Source organism: Phocoena phocoena, chromosome 11, assembly GCF_963924675.1.
Source record: "Phocoena phocoena chromosome 11, mPhoPho1.1, whole genome shotgun sequence".
Taxonomy (NCBI): domain Eukaryota; kingdom Metazoa; phylum Chordata; class Mammalia; order Artiodactyla; family Phocoenidae; genus Phocoena; species Phocoena phocoena.
This window is the reverse complement of record NC_089229.1, coordinates 87,163,409-87,181,192: the sequence shown is the minus strand read 5'-3', so window position 1 is coordinate 87,181,192 and position 17,784 is coordinate 87,163,409. Positions and strand designations below refer to the sequence as shown.

General features: G+C 39.5%; 1 protein-coding gene and 1 pseudogene across 23 annotated transcripts in view; one reads left to right on the top strand and one right to left on the bottom strand.

Annotated features, from left to right (window-relative positions):
- Positions 1-17,784, top strand: part of PLEKHA5 (pleckstrin homology domain containing A5) — a 259,317-nt gene that overhangs the window by 209,485 nt on the left and 32,048 nt on the right. For 14 of the 23 annotated variants that reach the window (XM_065886867.1, XM_065886869.1, XM_065886868.1 and 11 more), the window contains 3 exons: positions 5,067-5,129; positions 6,536-6,616; positions 6,748-6,897. In XM_065886867.1, the coding sequence (XP_065742939.1) occupies positions 5,067-5,129; positions 6,536-6,616; positions 6,748-6,897 (294 nt within the window). Of the gene's footprint in view, positions 1-4,513; positions 4,550-5,066; positions 5,130-6,535; positions 6,617-6,747; positions 6,898-17,784 lie in introns of all 23 variants that reach the window. The other 9 variants (XM_065886852.1, XM_065886862.1, XM_065886857.1 and 6 more) reach the window with 3 other exon arrangements.
- Positions 15,133-15,948, bottom strand: LOC136131271 (COMM domain-containing protein 7-like; annotated as a pseudogene).

Below are 17,784 nucleotides of genomic sequence, written 5' to 3'. Positions count from 1 at the left end.
TGCAGATCTGCAAAAGAAGTCATGTTATACATTCCTCTCCAGTTTTTTTGTATTTCATGGTCTAAATGTTCTTAGCTGCGTGTTTTGCAACATCAGCTTCTTCCACTTCAACCCCCTCAAATTACTGTGGCCTACGACCTGTTACAGTATTTTAAAAATCATACAGAGGGAGAAAATTAACTAACATGAAAAATGAATATATATTTTGATTAAAATATGTAAAAGCACCTGGTAAAAAGAAGCACCTTGAGCTCGCGCTGGCTTTAAAGGCCTCTGGTTTGCATCGGGTGCCTTGAGGGTCTGCATCACGGGCCTTGTAAACTGGGAGACTGAAACAGTTGGTGGGTGGGTGACTCTTATTTCTGAGCACAGTTTTCAAAACATTTAAAGTATGTTATGTGACTGAGCATAGTTTTTAATTAGCAATAAGGAGATAAAGTATTAAATATTTAAAGTTAAACAGCTTTTCTTTTCAAAAGAAAATGGAATCTTACCACTCCTTTTAAAGTCACCAGATTTTAGAATCTTGACACTTCATTCCAAAAAGCCACACTGACAGCCTTAGCACTTATTCTGGAATTGATACCTTTTTCAGTGTCTGAAGCTGTCAGCTTATAATTTTATATGATGCTGATTGATGTGAGATCAAAGCCTTCTGTTTTAATAGGTTATGGTTTCATTTTTCACATGTTGTATATTTACAGTAAGAATGAGAGCTGGGATTTTCTGTTCCATTTGGTTTGGGTTTTCTTTTTTTATATTGATCGGTAATCAAGGTTGATGGTGCAGAAGTCATTGCTGATTGAAATCACTCAGTTGCACTAAAAGTTCTTACTGGAGTCCTTCAAAAATGTGGAGGTATCTGAAACTGGTCTTATATAGCATCAGTAACCTTGAATACTGAAAGAGTAATAGATTCATATAAATATATTTCCTCATTTTGATACTTGAAAGAAAACAACCTGATATTGTATAGAACAGGAAGATCTGAATGTGTAACAGCAGCAGCCATGCCTGGGTATGACATGGGCAGCCAGGTAATGAATATTGACTGTCAGTGCTATCAAATCTAGGGAGTTTTTAGATGATACTTTTCTTTAATCAGCCAGTAGTAAAGTACTTAATTATGGCAGAGCATCATTGATAGATAAAAGTGACAAAAAAAAAAAAAAAAGTGACAGATGCATTTCTTAAACTCTGTTAATATAAACTTCTGTAAATTGAAATCACATCTTTTTTTTTCTCCAGATTTCCATTATCATGTTATTATTCAAAGAAAACCTTTGTGAAAGTTTATATTGTACACCTGATGGTTTGCTTTTCTGACATTGCATTGCAATGCTGTGTTAATAGGTTCCTGAAATTTAGCTGAAAATAAAGTGGCAATATAGTGTTTTATGACCAGTTTTTCTGAATCATAGCCATTCAGGTTTTCTCTCAGGAGAACCTCTGTGTTTACATCTTCCTAGAAGAAGGAGGACACCTGAGAAATTACCTGGGTAGTAATTTTTTTTTTTTTAATTTTTTGGCTGTGCCACACAGCGTACAGGATTGAGTTCCCCGACTAGGGATCAAACCCACACCGTACAGTGGAAGCATGGAGTCTTAACCACTGGACCACCAGGGAAGTCCCAGTAATTTTCTTAAAATTACTCAAAAAAAGAACCTAAAACTGAATCAAAACAAATGCTAAGTGAGCTTCAAGTTGAAAAACTCCTCTGCATTTATTAATCATTCTACCATCTTTCACGAGTACAATTTTGTACCAGAACTTTTTTTTTTTTTCCTGCGGTACGCGGGCCTCTCACTGTTGTGGCCTCTCCCATTTCGGAGCACAGGCTCCGGACGCACAGGCTTAACGGCCATGGCTCACGGGCCCAGCCGCTCCTCGGCATGTGGGATCTTCCCGGACCGGGGCACGAACTCGTGTCCCCTGCATCAGCAGGCGGACTCTCAACCACTGCGCCACCAGGGAAGCCCATGTACCAGAATTTTTATAACATACTTAATATCAGTGAAATTAGTCACATGGTAAATAATTGCTTTAAAGGTTACAGACTAATTAGCAAATACATACAGTCCAACGAGCATTTTTGAGTTTTCATAGAAATTAAAGTCTAATTTTATCAAATATTTCCCCAAAAGTCTTTTTTTGTGTTTTGTATATATATTCATATGCTTTTAAAATATATATAAACATATATATATTTCACATACTTAAAAAGGGATACTATAGAAAGTTGAATTTTAATTGGCAAAAGTGGTTTTCTTTTAACTTAATGCCAAACCAGTTTTTAAAAAGATTAAAAGATACCTTACTATGAAAAAGTTCTGACTTTCTAAATATAATATACGTATCCTTATATAGTCAGTAGTCTGTATAATACGCTTCTCAGATTGAAGTTTGAGCACTGCTCAAGCTTATATAATTACTGTGTAGCCCCCTTTCACTTACTTTTCTAGTGTTGCTGAGGTACCTCAAACAAACGTATTCAAACTCAGAGCTTTTTCGCTAAAGATGAGTTTGAAAAATGCTAAAAAGTATTGCCATGAAACATTATTTCATGCAGAACTTGAGTTAATCAGAATATTCATGAAATTACATTTTTCTTATTAGTAGAATTTTCATATTGAGGACAAAATAGTAAACTTCAATTCTAGATGGAAATTTTTAAAATAAATTATATTCAGGAATTCCCTGGCTGTCCAGTGGTTAGGACTCTGCGCTTTCACTGCCATGGCCCAGGTTCAGTCGCTGGTCGGGGAACTAAGGTCATGCAAGCCATGCAGCATGGCCAAAAAATGAATTAAAAAAAAAATTATATCCATCTCTTCTTAAGAAAAACTTCAGTAATTATTATCAGTAATGGGAAATAGGCCATGCTTAAAAGTTAATTATTTAAAGAATAATCTTGTTTTCTTATGCTTTCCTTCTGACAGGCAAAAGAAATGAATTCAATATAGTGGAAGGTTGATTATTTTAAGATTTTTATTAGTTGATATTTAATTATCTTTATTGAATAAGTTGATAAAAGGTTTAAATAAATTTTCATTGGTATCAAAAATATAGGTACAACAATAAATCTAATTTATATGTATAATATTTCTGTGGCTTTAAGGAGATACCACTCTAAAGTTATAAGTACACAGTACACATCTTTCTTTTTTATAATATGCCAACTGATATGAAAATGAATATGCAGTAAGATTCCCTAAATAAAAATATTAAACCATTACCCTAAATATTTCTTACAAATTCTAAGTTTCCATTTTAAAATACTTGTCTTTTTTTCTTTTGACCCTGGGATATAGGGTACAAAGCATATTTTAATCTAGATATAGCACTAGCCACTAGTTATGTTCAAATTATGCATTCCATGGTTTAGTAAAGCTGTTTGGCGTTTAACTTTAAATATTAAATAAGCAAAGTATATGTAGACATTTAGTAGCTAAGGCTTTACATCTTTTATTTCTTAAAAATGAGAAATACTCATTTTAGCATTATCTCACATTTTTTATTCTGGATCTAAGCATTTTAAAACTTATTTTTCATTACTTCCTTTTTTCAAGTGGGAATATAAATTATTTTCTTGGTTCTAGGTGCTTTAATTTAGAATGACAATTGACACTTCTCAGGACATATTCAGTGGTCTTTATTTTAAAATAGTGCACAAGTATTCTGACTTTTGTCATTAAATTCATTTTTCATGTGATGTTCACTTCTATGAAAGTTTTGTGGCTTAATAATCACTGTGTATACCCCTAAGTAGTCACAGAATCATTTGCATGAGGTACGTGAAAGCAGTGTCTTGAAGTGAAACATGGAAATCCAGGATTTATTATTGTATGTTTGGAATGCTTACATTTTTAATCTCCTGATTCCCACATTCCTAGACCCACTTAAAGTTATCTGCTGTTTAAATTATGCCTCTTGAGATGTAAATGTCAAGCAGTTTTTTACAGACAGGTCATACATAGTTGTAACTTTTACATTCTTGTGCATTTGTATATGTATATACGAAATTTAATTTTCCAATCTAGAATGTAGTTGGGATACATTACTCCTATCCCCACTTGGAGAAAAAGTATACCATTTCGCAAACATGCAATGAGGCCCAATTACATTGTCCTACTATGTTTTTGTTACTGTCTAGCAGTCAATATAAAGTTAAAAGACAAGAGAGATAGTGCAGTTTTGCCTGCAGAGGCACTATGATGTGACCTGGGGTATAACTGATTGGGATGGCTTATTGAAATCTTGGTAAACACCATCAGAAATGAGGATTTGCTTGACCAAAAGATACTTGGAAGAAGCTGAAAAAAAGATGTTTAAATACACTGAATAATAATTCACTACAATATAATGAAGCAAATGGTGTCAGCAAACACATAACCAACTTTTTATGCAATTTGACTGTCCATAGTTTATAACGTAGGCTTTCAGTTTTAAGAGGTTTTTGAGTGCTTTACCCCTTTTCGATTAAACCCATCCTTTTCTTCCATTATCTTTTAGTTCTTAAGACAGAGGAACAAGATAAGTCTATATTGTGTATGTGTGTTTATATATTATGTATATGTATACAACGTGTTATAGGTTTTGTTAATAATATTGTACTAAGATATGTTGGCATCTGAGTGTACACATACACAGTTGTGTGATTATGTGTATACCGTGAAGGTACGGTTTTGACTGTTGAAATATGCCTGATTCAAAATTTGATTCAGCACAGTTGCTACGATTGTATTTGTCAATTTTTCATTTAAATAATGTGTGTCTCGCAAATGGAAAATGTAAGGTGCTGTATGATTTTGTTTGGCCAGCTTATTATTTTGTTTGACAAGCCTAAGTTAACATCATTCTTATGTATCTTGCATATTGTATCACTGTTAAATAATTTTCTATTTTTGTAATGATCTGTGTTTGAATTAAACTTCTAAAAGTATAAGAATCATTAAAAACCCATTTTTGTTACTGTTATATAAATCTAAAATATTAACTATAACCTAATTAAATGTGTATTTTTAAAATTATTTTTAAAGTTACTCTATGACATTTTCCCTTATAGCTGTCACAGGATGAATGTAGAGGCACATTATACAAATACAGACCTGAAGAAGTAGATATTGATGTACGTATTAGCATGCGATGTATTATCAATGCTCTGTCATACTCTCTGGCAAAACACTGGAACTAAGCATGACAAAAAATTTCCTCTTCCTCTCCTGCCGTCCAAAATGACATCAAATAAGTAACGTTTTCTTCTTTTGTGCCAATTAAATCCTCACTTCCTGATTTATTCCCTGCCCACCCCACGCCCATAGCAGCTGAACATAATTTAGAATCATTTAAATGAAAGTAAAGACTATTTCTTATATAAAATTATGCAGGATTGGAGACAAAGTAAAATTGTCATCTAGAGAAAGTGTTAGCCTCAAGAAATTCTGTCACTGCATCCTTTGTTATTGTTGTTAATCACATTTTACATCTCTGACGTCCCTATTTATATCTCATTCTTCCCTCCTTTCCCCTGGTTTTATTCCATTGAATTGTACCTCCTTCTCATTTCAGTTGTATCCCATCTGATGTAGTTTGAGTTGTGTTGTCTAACAAAGTTAAGGTGGTTACTTTTTTTTTTTTTTGCGGTACGCGGGCCTCTCACTGTTGTGGCCTCTCCTGTTGCGGAGCACAGGCTCCGGACACGCAGGCTCAGCAGCCATGGCTCACAGGCCTAGCCGCTCTGCGGCATGTGGGATCTTCCCGGACCGGGGCACGAACCCGTGTCCCCTGCTTTGGCAGGCAGACTCTCAACCACTGCGCCACCAGGGAAGCCCAAGGTGGTTACTTTAATGGATAAGTGGCAAAGAAAGTGGAATCTCAAATTTCTTGCTTTCTTATCATTATGCAGTAACGTTTAGGACATAGTTACAGTTTGTCCAAGGTTTTTATTTTCAGACATGCAGTGAACTGGTTTATTGCGGGATTGAAATTTTATTAAAGTACCCGCTCATATTTTTATAATATAATAAATTGGGGTATTACCAAGAATTTAAAACATTAAAACTATTGAAAGTGATTTTTCTCCATTAGCAATGTTTTTATTTGTATTACTGTAGTTAGAAGCGATTTTTCTGAAGAACATAAGAACATAATTTTAAAAATATAAAAACAGAATCCAGTCTGTGTTCTAATTAAGGACTGCATAAGTTACTTAACCTGTCCAGCAGTTTGTAGAGAAAATATCTTAACCACATTAAAATGGTTCATTAAAGTTATATGAGACTGCCTGATTACTAAGAATCTTTTGAATTATGTAGGTTAAATAGTATGGTTGAAATGCTTTTTCACTCTATATGCATTTTTTAAGCATTCTATCTTTAAAGGCTATATTTTAGTTTTTATTTTACTGATTGAAATAAAGACTGACCTAATTAGCTATTCCATGGCTGTTTTAAATGTGTTTTTTTATTATGCCTAAATCCAATTACAGGGAAAATTAAAAGTTGCTAACAAAAGATGTCTTCTCTTGTAACCTAGGTCAAGTTAAGCCGATTATGCGAGCAAGATAAAGTGGTACATGCTCTGGAAGAGAAACTTCAGCAACTCCACAAGGAGAAAGTAGGACAATTATGTTTATTATCTACAATTGATGTTACTTTATATCACTATTATCAGGACACTGATAACTAAAGTAAACAAATTAATTCGATGGTGCAGAATATTAAGTGTAATCATTTTTATTATAATAGTACACGCTTGAGCAAGCTTTGCTGTCAGCCAGCCAAGAGATAGAACTGAATGCAGATAACCCAGCAGCCATTCAGACCGTGCTGTTACAGAGGGACGATTTACAAAACGGACTGCTTAGTACATGTCGAGAACTCTCTCGAGCCACTGCCGTAAGTAGCAGATTTTCTGTCCTAGTGAGAGTCACTGGAATGTTACGTAGTTCTTTTTTTTTTTTTCCTATTTATTTATATCTCTATTTAAGTGGGCTTTGTTTAGGATTTTTCTTTATTATAACAAAAATTTAATTTGTTATTATTAGTTAATAATAACAAAAACAAAGGGTGGTCTTTGTTTTTATAATTAGTGGGGCTTTTGTTCTTTGTGAAATAGTTTTACAGAGAAGATAAATACACCTGGTTATATATTATGAAAATGAACAGTTCTTAAGAATGTTAAAATTTATTGTGTTAAGAAAATAAATGTTTTATTATAATAATTTTTGGAAGGTAGTAATTGGATTCATTTAACCACCCATTTCAATTATAGGCTCCTGTAAAATGCTTTTAAGATGCTGTCAGCATTACCATTTTATAGCTGCAGTGTGATCTAAGTTTAGATGATAGTTTTGAGTGAGAAATATAATTAGCAGAATCTTTTAACCCATAGTCAAGTTACTCGATAAAGAGTCTCTTGGGATTACCAAATCTAAAAGTCTTACTTAGGGCTTCCCTGGTGGCGCAGTGGTTGAGAGTCCACCTGCCGATGCAGGGGACACGGGTTCGTGCCCTGGTCCGGGAGGATCCCACATGCCACGGAGCGGCTGGGCCCGTGAGCCATGGCCGCTGGGCCTGCGCATCTGGAGCCTGTGCTCCGCAACAGGAGAGGCCACAACAGTGAGAGGCCCGCGTACCTCAAAAAAATAAATAAATAAAAATAAAATAAAAGTCTTACTTAGAGTATATAAATTGAGTGTTTTATGAGTTTAAACAGTCTACTTTAGATCCTGTGATGTCATCATTTTTAAAGACAGTAAGAGCACCCGCCCAAGCAGCCCTTTGAAAGGGGAAAAAACCACCTGTTATAGAAAACTGCTAACACACCCTTGTCTGTACCTTCAGTGGGCTGTTTAGGGGGCAGCTACCTTTTAAGAAAGTCCACAGACAGTATAGCTTAACTAAGAGAGGTCTTTCCAAGCTGCGAAGCTACCAGAATCTCAACATGACTTCAATTCTAAACACTAAATTCACATTCCAAACATGAACTGTTTTTAAAGGAATATGCCATGATTTTATATAAATCAAAACTTGGTTTTTGTGCCTAAGTACCTTATATTTAATATACTTATTCTTTTTTAAAAAAAATAATATTATTGGAACTTCCCTGTTGGCGCAGTGGGTAAAAATCCGCCTGCCAATGCAGGGGACACGGATTCCATCCCTGGTCCGGGAAGATCCCACATGCCAGGGAGCAACTAGTCCCATTTACCACAACTACTGAGACCACATGCCACAACTACTGATCCTGTGTGCTGTAGCTACTGAAGCCTGCGCGCCTAGAGCCCATGCTCTGCAACAAGAGAAGCCACCGCAACAAGAAGCCCGTGCACCGCAATGAAGAGTGGCCCCTGCTCACCACAACTAAAGCCCACACACAGCAACAAAGACCCAACCCAGCCCCCCACCAAAAAATGTGATGAATGATTGAACTGAATGACTTACCCAACATTACAAAGCAAATAAATGCAGTGCCCAGAGGTCAAATGCAGGTCTTCTAACCATAGTCCTGAAGACTTAGATCTACATGGCTTTTTATAATATCATCATAGGGAAACTATATGAACCTAAAATGTTGTCTGCAAGCGAGAAGTCATTTAGTTCGTCAGTGATGGGTAAGATTTGGAAGAAAGAGGAAGTCCACACAGGACAAAATGCTCTGAACCATAGCCCAGAGATGAGAATGTGCAGGATATGTTTGGAGAAGCAAAAAATAGAACTGACTGGCTGACTGAAATAGAGGATGCGGATTATGAGATAAGAAAAGGCAAGAGGGGTTAAGCTGTCAGTTCCAAGCTAATGAAAAGCTCAGTATCCCTGTGACAACCTGAGTCAAATCAAAATTAAGTTAGAAACTATTTCATGATGTCATGTCTGTTATGGAAAGTTCTAGGGATGTACAATGTTCCATTAAACTGTTACTTCTTCCCTTACCAAATAGGTTTCATAACTTAAATCTGATCAGTAGGCTTAGAATTTGCTCCATCCCAAGGTAACTCCAGTTGTGATGGAAGTTTTATCAGAATATGTTCAAAGAAATTAATCATGTTTGAGTATCTCATTTTTCTGGTTGTTATCCCATATAATCACTTTCCTGGGTTTTTTTTTCTTTGCCTTTAGCATTATTCAGTGGTCATTACAAACCCTCAATATGTTCTTCTAAGACATGTTTTAATGCATAGAATACAAAGTATGTTATTTGTGCCTTTATGTAAACATACTCATTTTTGTAGCTTAAGGCTATAAATGGTGCGTTTATAACAACATACTGGACATATGGTTGGCACTCAATGGACGCTGATTAGACATAAATTTGAACTACATTTATGCCAGCAGAATCCCAAAGGATTCCTCTGATTCTTTCACAGTTGATTTGGGGCCTTGGTTCAAATCCAAGCCTTGAGTTATAAAAGATACAACATAAGAGGTATAACATTAAGGCCTCCATAGATCAAAGCCTTGATTCTTAGAACATCTTCTCCTCACCTGGTCGGCCACTGAGGTATTAAAACTAGGATTAACACAAGGCAAACATGTAAAGCAGTGTTCCCTTTGTGTTTGATTTAATTCTTTTTTTTTTTAAATTTATTTATTTATTTTATTTTTGGCTGCATTGGGTCTTTGTTGCTGTACCGGGCTTTCTCTAGTTGTGGCGAGCAGGGGCTACCCTTCGTTGTGGTGTGCAGGCTTCTCATTGCAGTGGCTTCTCTTGCTGCGGAGCATGGGCTCTAGGCACGTGGGCTTCAGTAGTTGTGGCACGTGGGCTCAGTAGTTGTGGCTCGCGGGCTCTAGAGCGCAGCCTCAGTAGTTGTGGCTCGCGGGCTTAGTTGCCCCGCAGCATGTGGGATCTTCCCGGACCAGGGATCAAACCCGTGTCCCTGCATTGGCAGGCGGATCCTTAACCACTGCACCACCAGGGAAGTCCCTTGATTTAATTCTTTTTTTAAAATAAATAAATAAATTTTTTTTCATGGCTGCGTTGGGTCTTCGTTGCTGTGCGTGGGCTTTCTCTAGTTGCGGCGAGCAGGGGCTACTCTTTGTTGCAGTGCGTGGGCTTCTCATTGCAGTGGCTTCTCCTGTTGCACAGCGCAGGCTCTAGATGCGCGGGCTTCAGTAGTTGTGGCTCGCAGGCTCTAGAGCACAGTCTCAGTAGTTGTGGCGCACAGGCTTAGTTGCTCCGCAGCATGTGGGATCTTCCCGGACCAGAGATTGAACCCGTGTCCCTGCATTGGCAGCCGGATTCTTAACCACTGTGCCACCAGGGAAGTCCTTGATTTAATTCTTGACGCAGCATCTCCTTTCCCTAAGCCCCACCCACCAGACAGACACATGCTTTAAGCATATAATGACTTTGTGTGCTCTCCTGGCCTCTACTTCTTTTTTTCTTTCTTTCGTTTTAATTTTTTAAATTTTATTCTACTTCTTTTTAACCTAAGCCTGATTAGTGAGAAAAATTTTTATAGCAGTCAGTTATACCTTGAAAGTTTTCAATGTGTTGCTGTCTTTGCTTAGGTTTTCTTCTGAAAGCAGAGCCTGGGATGAGGACCTGGGCTCAGAAAGTTTATTTGGGAGCGATTACAGGAAGCAGAAGTGAGGGAGGGAGTGTGGAGAATGAGACAGGGAGGGAGAAAAGCCAATAGAGGTTTCACTTCTGAGTTGGTCACCGCTGTGGGTGACCCTCAGGGGACCGTCTGAGGAAATGAGCTGAGAATGTTTGAACATGAGAATGTTTCCGAATTTTCCGCTGAGAGGCGGAGAGGCTAGGGTATCTATCACTCCTTGGTCGAAGTTGCCGCAGGGTCCTTAATTCACCCACATTTCCAATCCGCCTTAGCTAATTGACCACGAACACTGGCACACGTGGAGCTGAACCACAGTTTCTTGAAATTAGGTGGGCAGAGGGCATAAACATCTGCTGCAGTCACCTCTCTTGGGGAGTTTACATTAGGCCTTATCTCTAACTGTAAGAGAAATATCCTCATGCTTTATCCGCTTAACAGGTGCTGCTTTTATTCTTTCCGACAATTCAAGGAGCCAGGTAAAGCAGACGCTATGCACATGTCTTAGATGAGAATGTGGGGCTCATCCAATAAAATATATTTGTATTTCTATATTTTGTACATATATTGTTTGGTTTGGTCCTTAAGCAAATGCTTTGCAAAATAGATATTATCTCCATTTTATTTTCATTTTTATTACCTCCACTGCACAGATGAAGAAGAAACTCAGGTTCATAGAGGTTAAATGACTTGCGAAAGTGACATAGCCAATACGAAAAAGTCAACACCTAAATCAAGGACTTTTTAAATTCTAGGGCTTCTATACTTTCTATTCCACTTCACTGTCTGTGTGGTCACTAATTTGTACTTTCTGAAACTTGGAATCAAATCTAGATTCTCTTACTCAGAAATCTCAACTTGGGATTTCATAGTTCAATCCTGGGTTTTGGCACCAAAATAATTAATTAGTTAATTAATTAATTAAAATTGGACTTTCAGATATCAGAAAACAAGTATAAAGGCCCCCAGTCATACCAAATGGCTGGTAGATGGCTTATGCATTTATCTACTGCAGAATAGGACCAATATATGAAATAATAGTAAATACTATGAATATTTCTGGAGCAGTTTATTGAGTGCCAGGTTCCATTATAAGTGCTTTTACATGTACTTAAGCCACATAATAACCCTTTGACAAGGGTACTATTATTACTATGTTAAAAATGGAAAACTGAAGCACAGAGAGATTGCCCAGGGTTACATAGTGAATAAGCATTACGTATAGACTTGCATTAAACTTATTTATGTTTTAAACTGGCTTCTGCATGGGAGGGCCATGAGTAAATGGAGATTTTAGACTAGAATGGATAAACTTAAAGGGGCAAGGGAGGAGGACAAATGAACCTCCTCGAGGAGAAGCTTGCACATTAAATGTTTTCATATTCTCATTCTCAGTGAAACAAAGAGCTACTGAGAATTATGGTGACAGCAAAGTGTGATTTTTTTTTATTTTACAGAAGATCTGTTGACATCTATGAATTGTCACGAATACGCTTTGAAAGATTTCAAGATAGTTTTTAAATACCCTGGTCATTTCATTATCACAATACTGCATTCCCAGAAATAGAGACAGTCAGGTGTGATACACCTCCTGATGTGCTGCAGTGGAAAGTACCCAGCAACACTTGTGAGGTTTGGAAAATCAAGTGTGAATCTCAGCAAGCCTCAATATCCAACTAGGAGTTTATAGGAAATACAGGAAACAGAAGAGCAAACTAAGCAATACCACAGGAATTCAATTAAAAAATCTAGCCTCGGAGAAATTCTACAGAACAAGTGACCCATTCTCTTCAACAAATAAGTAGCAAGGGAATAAAGAGGGGGGTGTAGGGAAATCGTTATAGTTAAAAATATTTTTTAGGAAATTCCCTGGCAATCCAGTGGTTAGGACTTGGCACTCTCACTGCTGGGGCCCTAGGTTCTATACCAGGTTGGGAAACTAAGATCCCACAAGCCTTGCGGTGCCACCACACACACACACACACACACACACACACGCACACACAAAAATATATATATATATATTTTTTTTTTAGAGGAATACATATTAATGATTTAAATAAGTAAGAATTTGCCTGTTATTTTCATTTCTTTTCTTTAGAAATGCATACTGATTTATTAATGAAATGATATGATGGCTGGTGTTTGCTTTCAAATAATCTCACAGGGATAGAAAATGGATGCTGTAGATGAAACCAAATTGGCCACGTATTGATAACTATTGAATCAGGGTGCTAGTGGGCTACTTTTGTTTATATTTGGAAATTGCCATTGTGTATGTCTGAGAAAGGTTAAAAGAAAATTCACAAAAATGCTAACAAAAGGGTAGCATAATAATAGGTCTTTTTTTCCATCTTATCCTGTATTCTAATTTTTCTACTTTTTTAAAATTTATTTTATTTTTGGCTGCGTTGGGTCTTTGTTGCTGCGCGTGGGCTTTCTCTAGTTGTGGCGAGTGGCAGCTACTCTTCGTTGGGGTGTGTGGGTTTCTCATTGCAGTGGCTTCTCTTGTTGCAGAGCACGGGTTCTAGGCACACGGGCTTCAGTAGTTGTGGCGCATGGGCTCAGTAGTTGTGGCTTGCGGGCTCTAGAGCACTGGCTCAGTAGTTGTGGCGCAGGGGCTTAGTTGCTCTGCGGCATGTGGGATCTTCCCGGACCACAGCTCAAACCCGTGTCCCCTGCATTGGCAGGAGGATTCTTAACCACTGCGCCACCAGGGAAGCCCTCTCTACTTTTATAAAAATTTATTATATCTTCAATTTGTACAGTAAAAAGTAACGACTTTCTTTGAGATGGAATATTGTTTTGTTTCAAAGAGAAGGTTAGAAGAGAAACTAAATATATGAGTTAATGATTATAATTAGCCAATGAGTTAAAGATTATAAGTAGTCAAAACAGATGACTATAATTGTTATCATAAACTAGAAATTTAAAATAAAGGTAGCTCTGTAACCATGCCTGATTTAGTTGAACCTCACTTTATACCATTTGAATTTGGTCCCTTGCAACATATTTTTTGGTTTAAAAAAGCCAATATTGGGGAATTCCCTTGTGGTCCAGTGGTTAGGACTCCATGCTTCCACTGCAGGGAGCCCAGGTTTTATCCCTGGTGAGGAGAACCAAAATCTTGCAAGCCGCGCAGCGTGGCCAAATAAATAAATAAATATTTAAAAGCCAATATAGTAGTCATTATTAGATAGTATAGTAAGATATGTGCTTAGTAAATAGTGATTTTTATTTGAGATGTAGTTATGTAGTAAGGCAAGTATAAAATCATAAAAGGCATTCTTTATTTAAGAAAATTATTCAAAGTACTAAACACATTCTTAAAAATCTATGGCAAGAAATTTCTACATCCTGAAGGTAAAAACGAAATCAGATTGACTTTATCTTGACTGATCTCAAAAATCAACTGCTTCTAAGACCCAGTTGACAGAATTGTTATTGTTGAGTGGTAGTGGCCAAAATTAATATTTTTTGTGCCTAATCCCCAAAACATAACAGTAAATTTACATAGCGCAGTATTTTAATTATCCAAGGTTTAGTAGTGGACATTAATCTGTAATATTTAAAATCGAAGAATTGGCGCTTAAGAAGCTAATAGTCACATATCTATATTATTGCCTCGTCTCTATTTTTTTTTTTTTTGCAGTACGCGGGCCATTCACTGTTCTGGCCTCTCGTGTTGCGGAGCACGGGCTCCGGACACACAGGCTCAGCGGCCATGGCTCACAGGCCCAGCCGCTCTGCGGCATGTGGGATCTTCCCGGACCGGGGCATGAACCCATGTCCCCTGCATCGGCAAGAAGACTCTCAACCACTGCGCCACCAGGGAAGTCCCTCGTCTCTATTTTGAAACAGAAAATCTACTGCCAATTCCTTACCAAAGCCTTATGCCCCATTTTTTTTTCTTCTTCAGAACCTTTTTTATTCTTCTTCTGACCACCAGAGAAGGTCAGCTTGAACCAAAACAAGCTGAAATAGCCTCAGAAGGCCCACCTCATTACACACAACAGGGCAAAACCTGAAGTGAAGCCTCAGTTTTTTTCAGAGCAGACTCAGCATGTATTCTTATGCAGGTGTCCACTAAAGACTGATCAACAAAGCACCACCACCACAAACATACAAACTCTGTTGGGGGCTCCCCCGTGTGTCATTCACGGAGCCCGCCTCTTCCTCAGCCATAAGCAAGCCCTTCCTTGTTCTTTTGCGGGGAAAGGTCCTCCGTGCCTAGAGCGATAGACCATTTGTTTACTCTGGAACTTGGAAAGGAAGGTGACTCAACTTATTTCCTCCCCTGCATCTGAGATGCAATCACTTCTCTGAATATCTGAACGGTGACCTGGGAGATAGGTGGTAGAGGGTCCCTCAACAAAGACTCTTCAGGACCAGCCTGTCAGGCTCCTTAAGTACTTAATCCTTCGTTTTTCAGAAACCTTTGCACCTAGGCTCCCAAGGGGCAAGCAGGCCCAAAGGAGCGGCCACAGGCCTGGGAGCGAGCGACCTCTCTGAGCAGTCACGGGGAGGAGGAGGGGGCAGGGAGGGGCGAGGTGGAGATGCAGGGGGACAGAAATCAGCTGAAACACTCCATGCTGGTTCTGAATCGCTCCATCTCGTGCAGGAAGCTGTAGAACTGAGGCAAGGTTAATTCTATGTATAAATTTTCTGTTTGGGGCTTCCCTGGTGGCGCAGTGGTTGAGAGTCCACCTGCCGATGCAGGGGACGCGGGTTTGTGCCCCGGTCCGGGAAGATCCCACATGCCGAGGAGCGGCTGGGCCTGTGAGCCATGGCCGCTGAGCCTGCGCGTCCGGAGCCTGTGCTCCGCAACGGGAGAGGCCACGGCAGTGAGAGGCCCATGTACCGCAAAAAGAAGAAGAAAAATTTTTCCATTTGATTTCCTTTCTTAACCACCAACTTTAATTGTAAAAGCATGTTTTCCAGTTCTCTGCTCCCAGACGTCACTCCAAATGTCCACTCCATATCTACAAGCTGGTTAATCATCAGAGTCTGACCTGTGGCCCATCGAGCAAGGGTGGGAGCATTCTGTTTCCACTTTTCAGAAAAGTAGGTGGCTTTCTCTTCACTGAGACCCAGAGTTGTGAAATCAGCCTGGACCTGCTCAGCTGTGAGACTCTTCACGGCACCATTTGAAATCAGGAGGAGGCTCTTCACGATGCTTCTGACGGGGCCATGGCTGATTTGCTTGGTGGTGGCAAATTCAGAGAGCTGAGCCAGAAACCTTTCCACCTCTTCTGGCTCAGTGAGGCAGTGGAAGAGCACTTCCTTCAGGGCTGAGAACTTCTGCGCGCCCAGCTGGTTCATCTGCCGCGCATAGACACCCATGGCCCCGGCCACGGGTCGGGTCCTCTGTGCAGTGCCGGCGGCGCATGGCGTTCGCTCAGCCCCACGGACCCCCAGCTGCTGCGCCTCCCCAGACTTCCTCCTTCACGCCGCCCTTCATTTTTTAAATAGAAAACAGAACAGGGACTTCCCTGGTGGCTCAGTGGTCAAGAATCCGCCTGCTAGTGTAGGGGGCACGGGTTCGAGCCCTCGTCCGGGAAGATCCACATGCCGTGGAGCAGCTAAGCCCGTGTGCCACAACTACTGAGCCTGCGCTCTAGAGCCCACAAGCCACAACTGCTGAGACTGCGTGCCGCAGCTACCGAGGCCACGTGCCGCAACTACCGAGCCTGCGTGCTGCAGCTACTGAAGCCCGCACACCTAGAGCCCGTGCTCCGCAACAAGAGAAGCCACCGCAGCGGAGAGTGGCCCCCGCTCACCACAACTAGAGAAAGCCCGTGCGCAGCAATGAAGACTCAATGCAGACAAATTAATTAAATTTTTAAAAAATCCTCTCTTATATTTTTGGTAGTCTGGGGTTTCATTGCCTCTGAGGATTACAAACCTACTTGTAGTTTGTTTATTTTTTTCCCCACGGTGGCCGAGTCTTGCCTCAGTACAGACTATAAAGAAGTAACCACTATTAAAATGTACTTGTTCCAAGCCTTAAACTTGGACTAAGTCAAATTTTTAAAAAGTTCTCTGCCATCCCTCAAGCAACTCCACACATGCACACACACACATTTTTTTTTTAAACCTTTCTTATAGTAGGGTCACATTCTCGGAAAAGTACACAGGTTTAACTGCGCAAACGCGGCTAACACCCGTAGCAAGGCACTGAATTCTACTAACGTGCCAGAAACTTCCCTCCCGGTGATGGCTCCTCCCCAAACACCACTGCCTGACTTTTAAACTCTACATTAGCTTTGCCTGTTTTTCAGTTTTTGTTTTTGTTTTTGCGGTACGCGGGCCTCTCACTGCCGTGGCCTCTCCCCCTGCGGAGCACAGGCTCCAGACGCACAGGCTCAGCGGCCATGGCTCATGGGCCCAGCCACTCCGCGGCACGTGGGATCTTCCCGGACCGGGGCATGAACTCGTGTCCCCTGCACCGGCAGGCGGACTCTCAACCACTGTACCACCAGGGAAGCCCTAGCTTTGCCTGTTTTTGAACTTAGTAAAAGTATAATCATGTAGTATATACTGTTTGGCTTTTTTTAACATTATGAGGTTCATCCACGTGGTTGTAAATTGCAGGATTTAACTCATTCTCTTAACTGTATGGCATGAAGGTCCATGTTTTTATTGAAAGCACTGCTGTGTTTCCTGACTTGTGCCTGTGATTTTAAGATAATTGTATATTTGCAAGTCATTACCCCTTTTAATTGCCTTAGTGTACCTATATATTATCTTCTTGACAAAAAAAAGAGTAATCTCATATTTAAAGATTTTAACGTTGTATTTGTATAAGCCACTAAATTCTTTAATGAAATACTCAGCCAGGTGTTAGGAGGACTGATGTTATGCCAGTGCTGCCTCTTTTCTTTCTGTCCCCGTTGACTTGTGTTACCACTCTCCCATAATCATGCTGGAGGAGCCCAGAGGTAAAGGCAGAAACAGGCCCAGCAGGATAATGGGACTCAGGCCAACTGGTACAGTACAATGGCAGGACTTTCCAGGTTAGGAAAATTGAAAGTATATTGTGTTTCTTCACCCCTAGAATATTAGTAGAGTAACCTCTACCTCTCAATCTCTATTTTTCCTGTGTTTCTGTAAGAAAGACAAGAATTTCCACCATCCTAAAATGTTCTTGTGTTTAGTTGCATCTGCAGCACCTTTGGTCTCCCCTTGAACTTTTCTACAAAAGAGGCTCAGTGTCAGCCTGGCA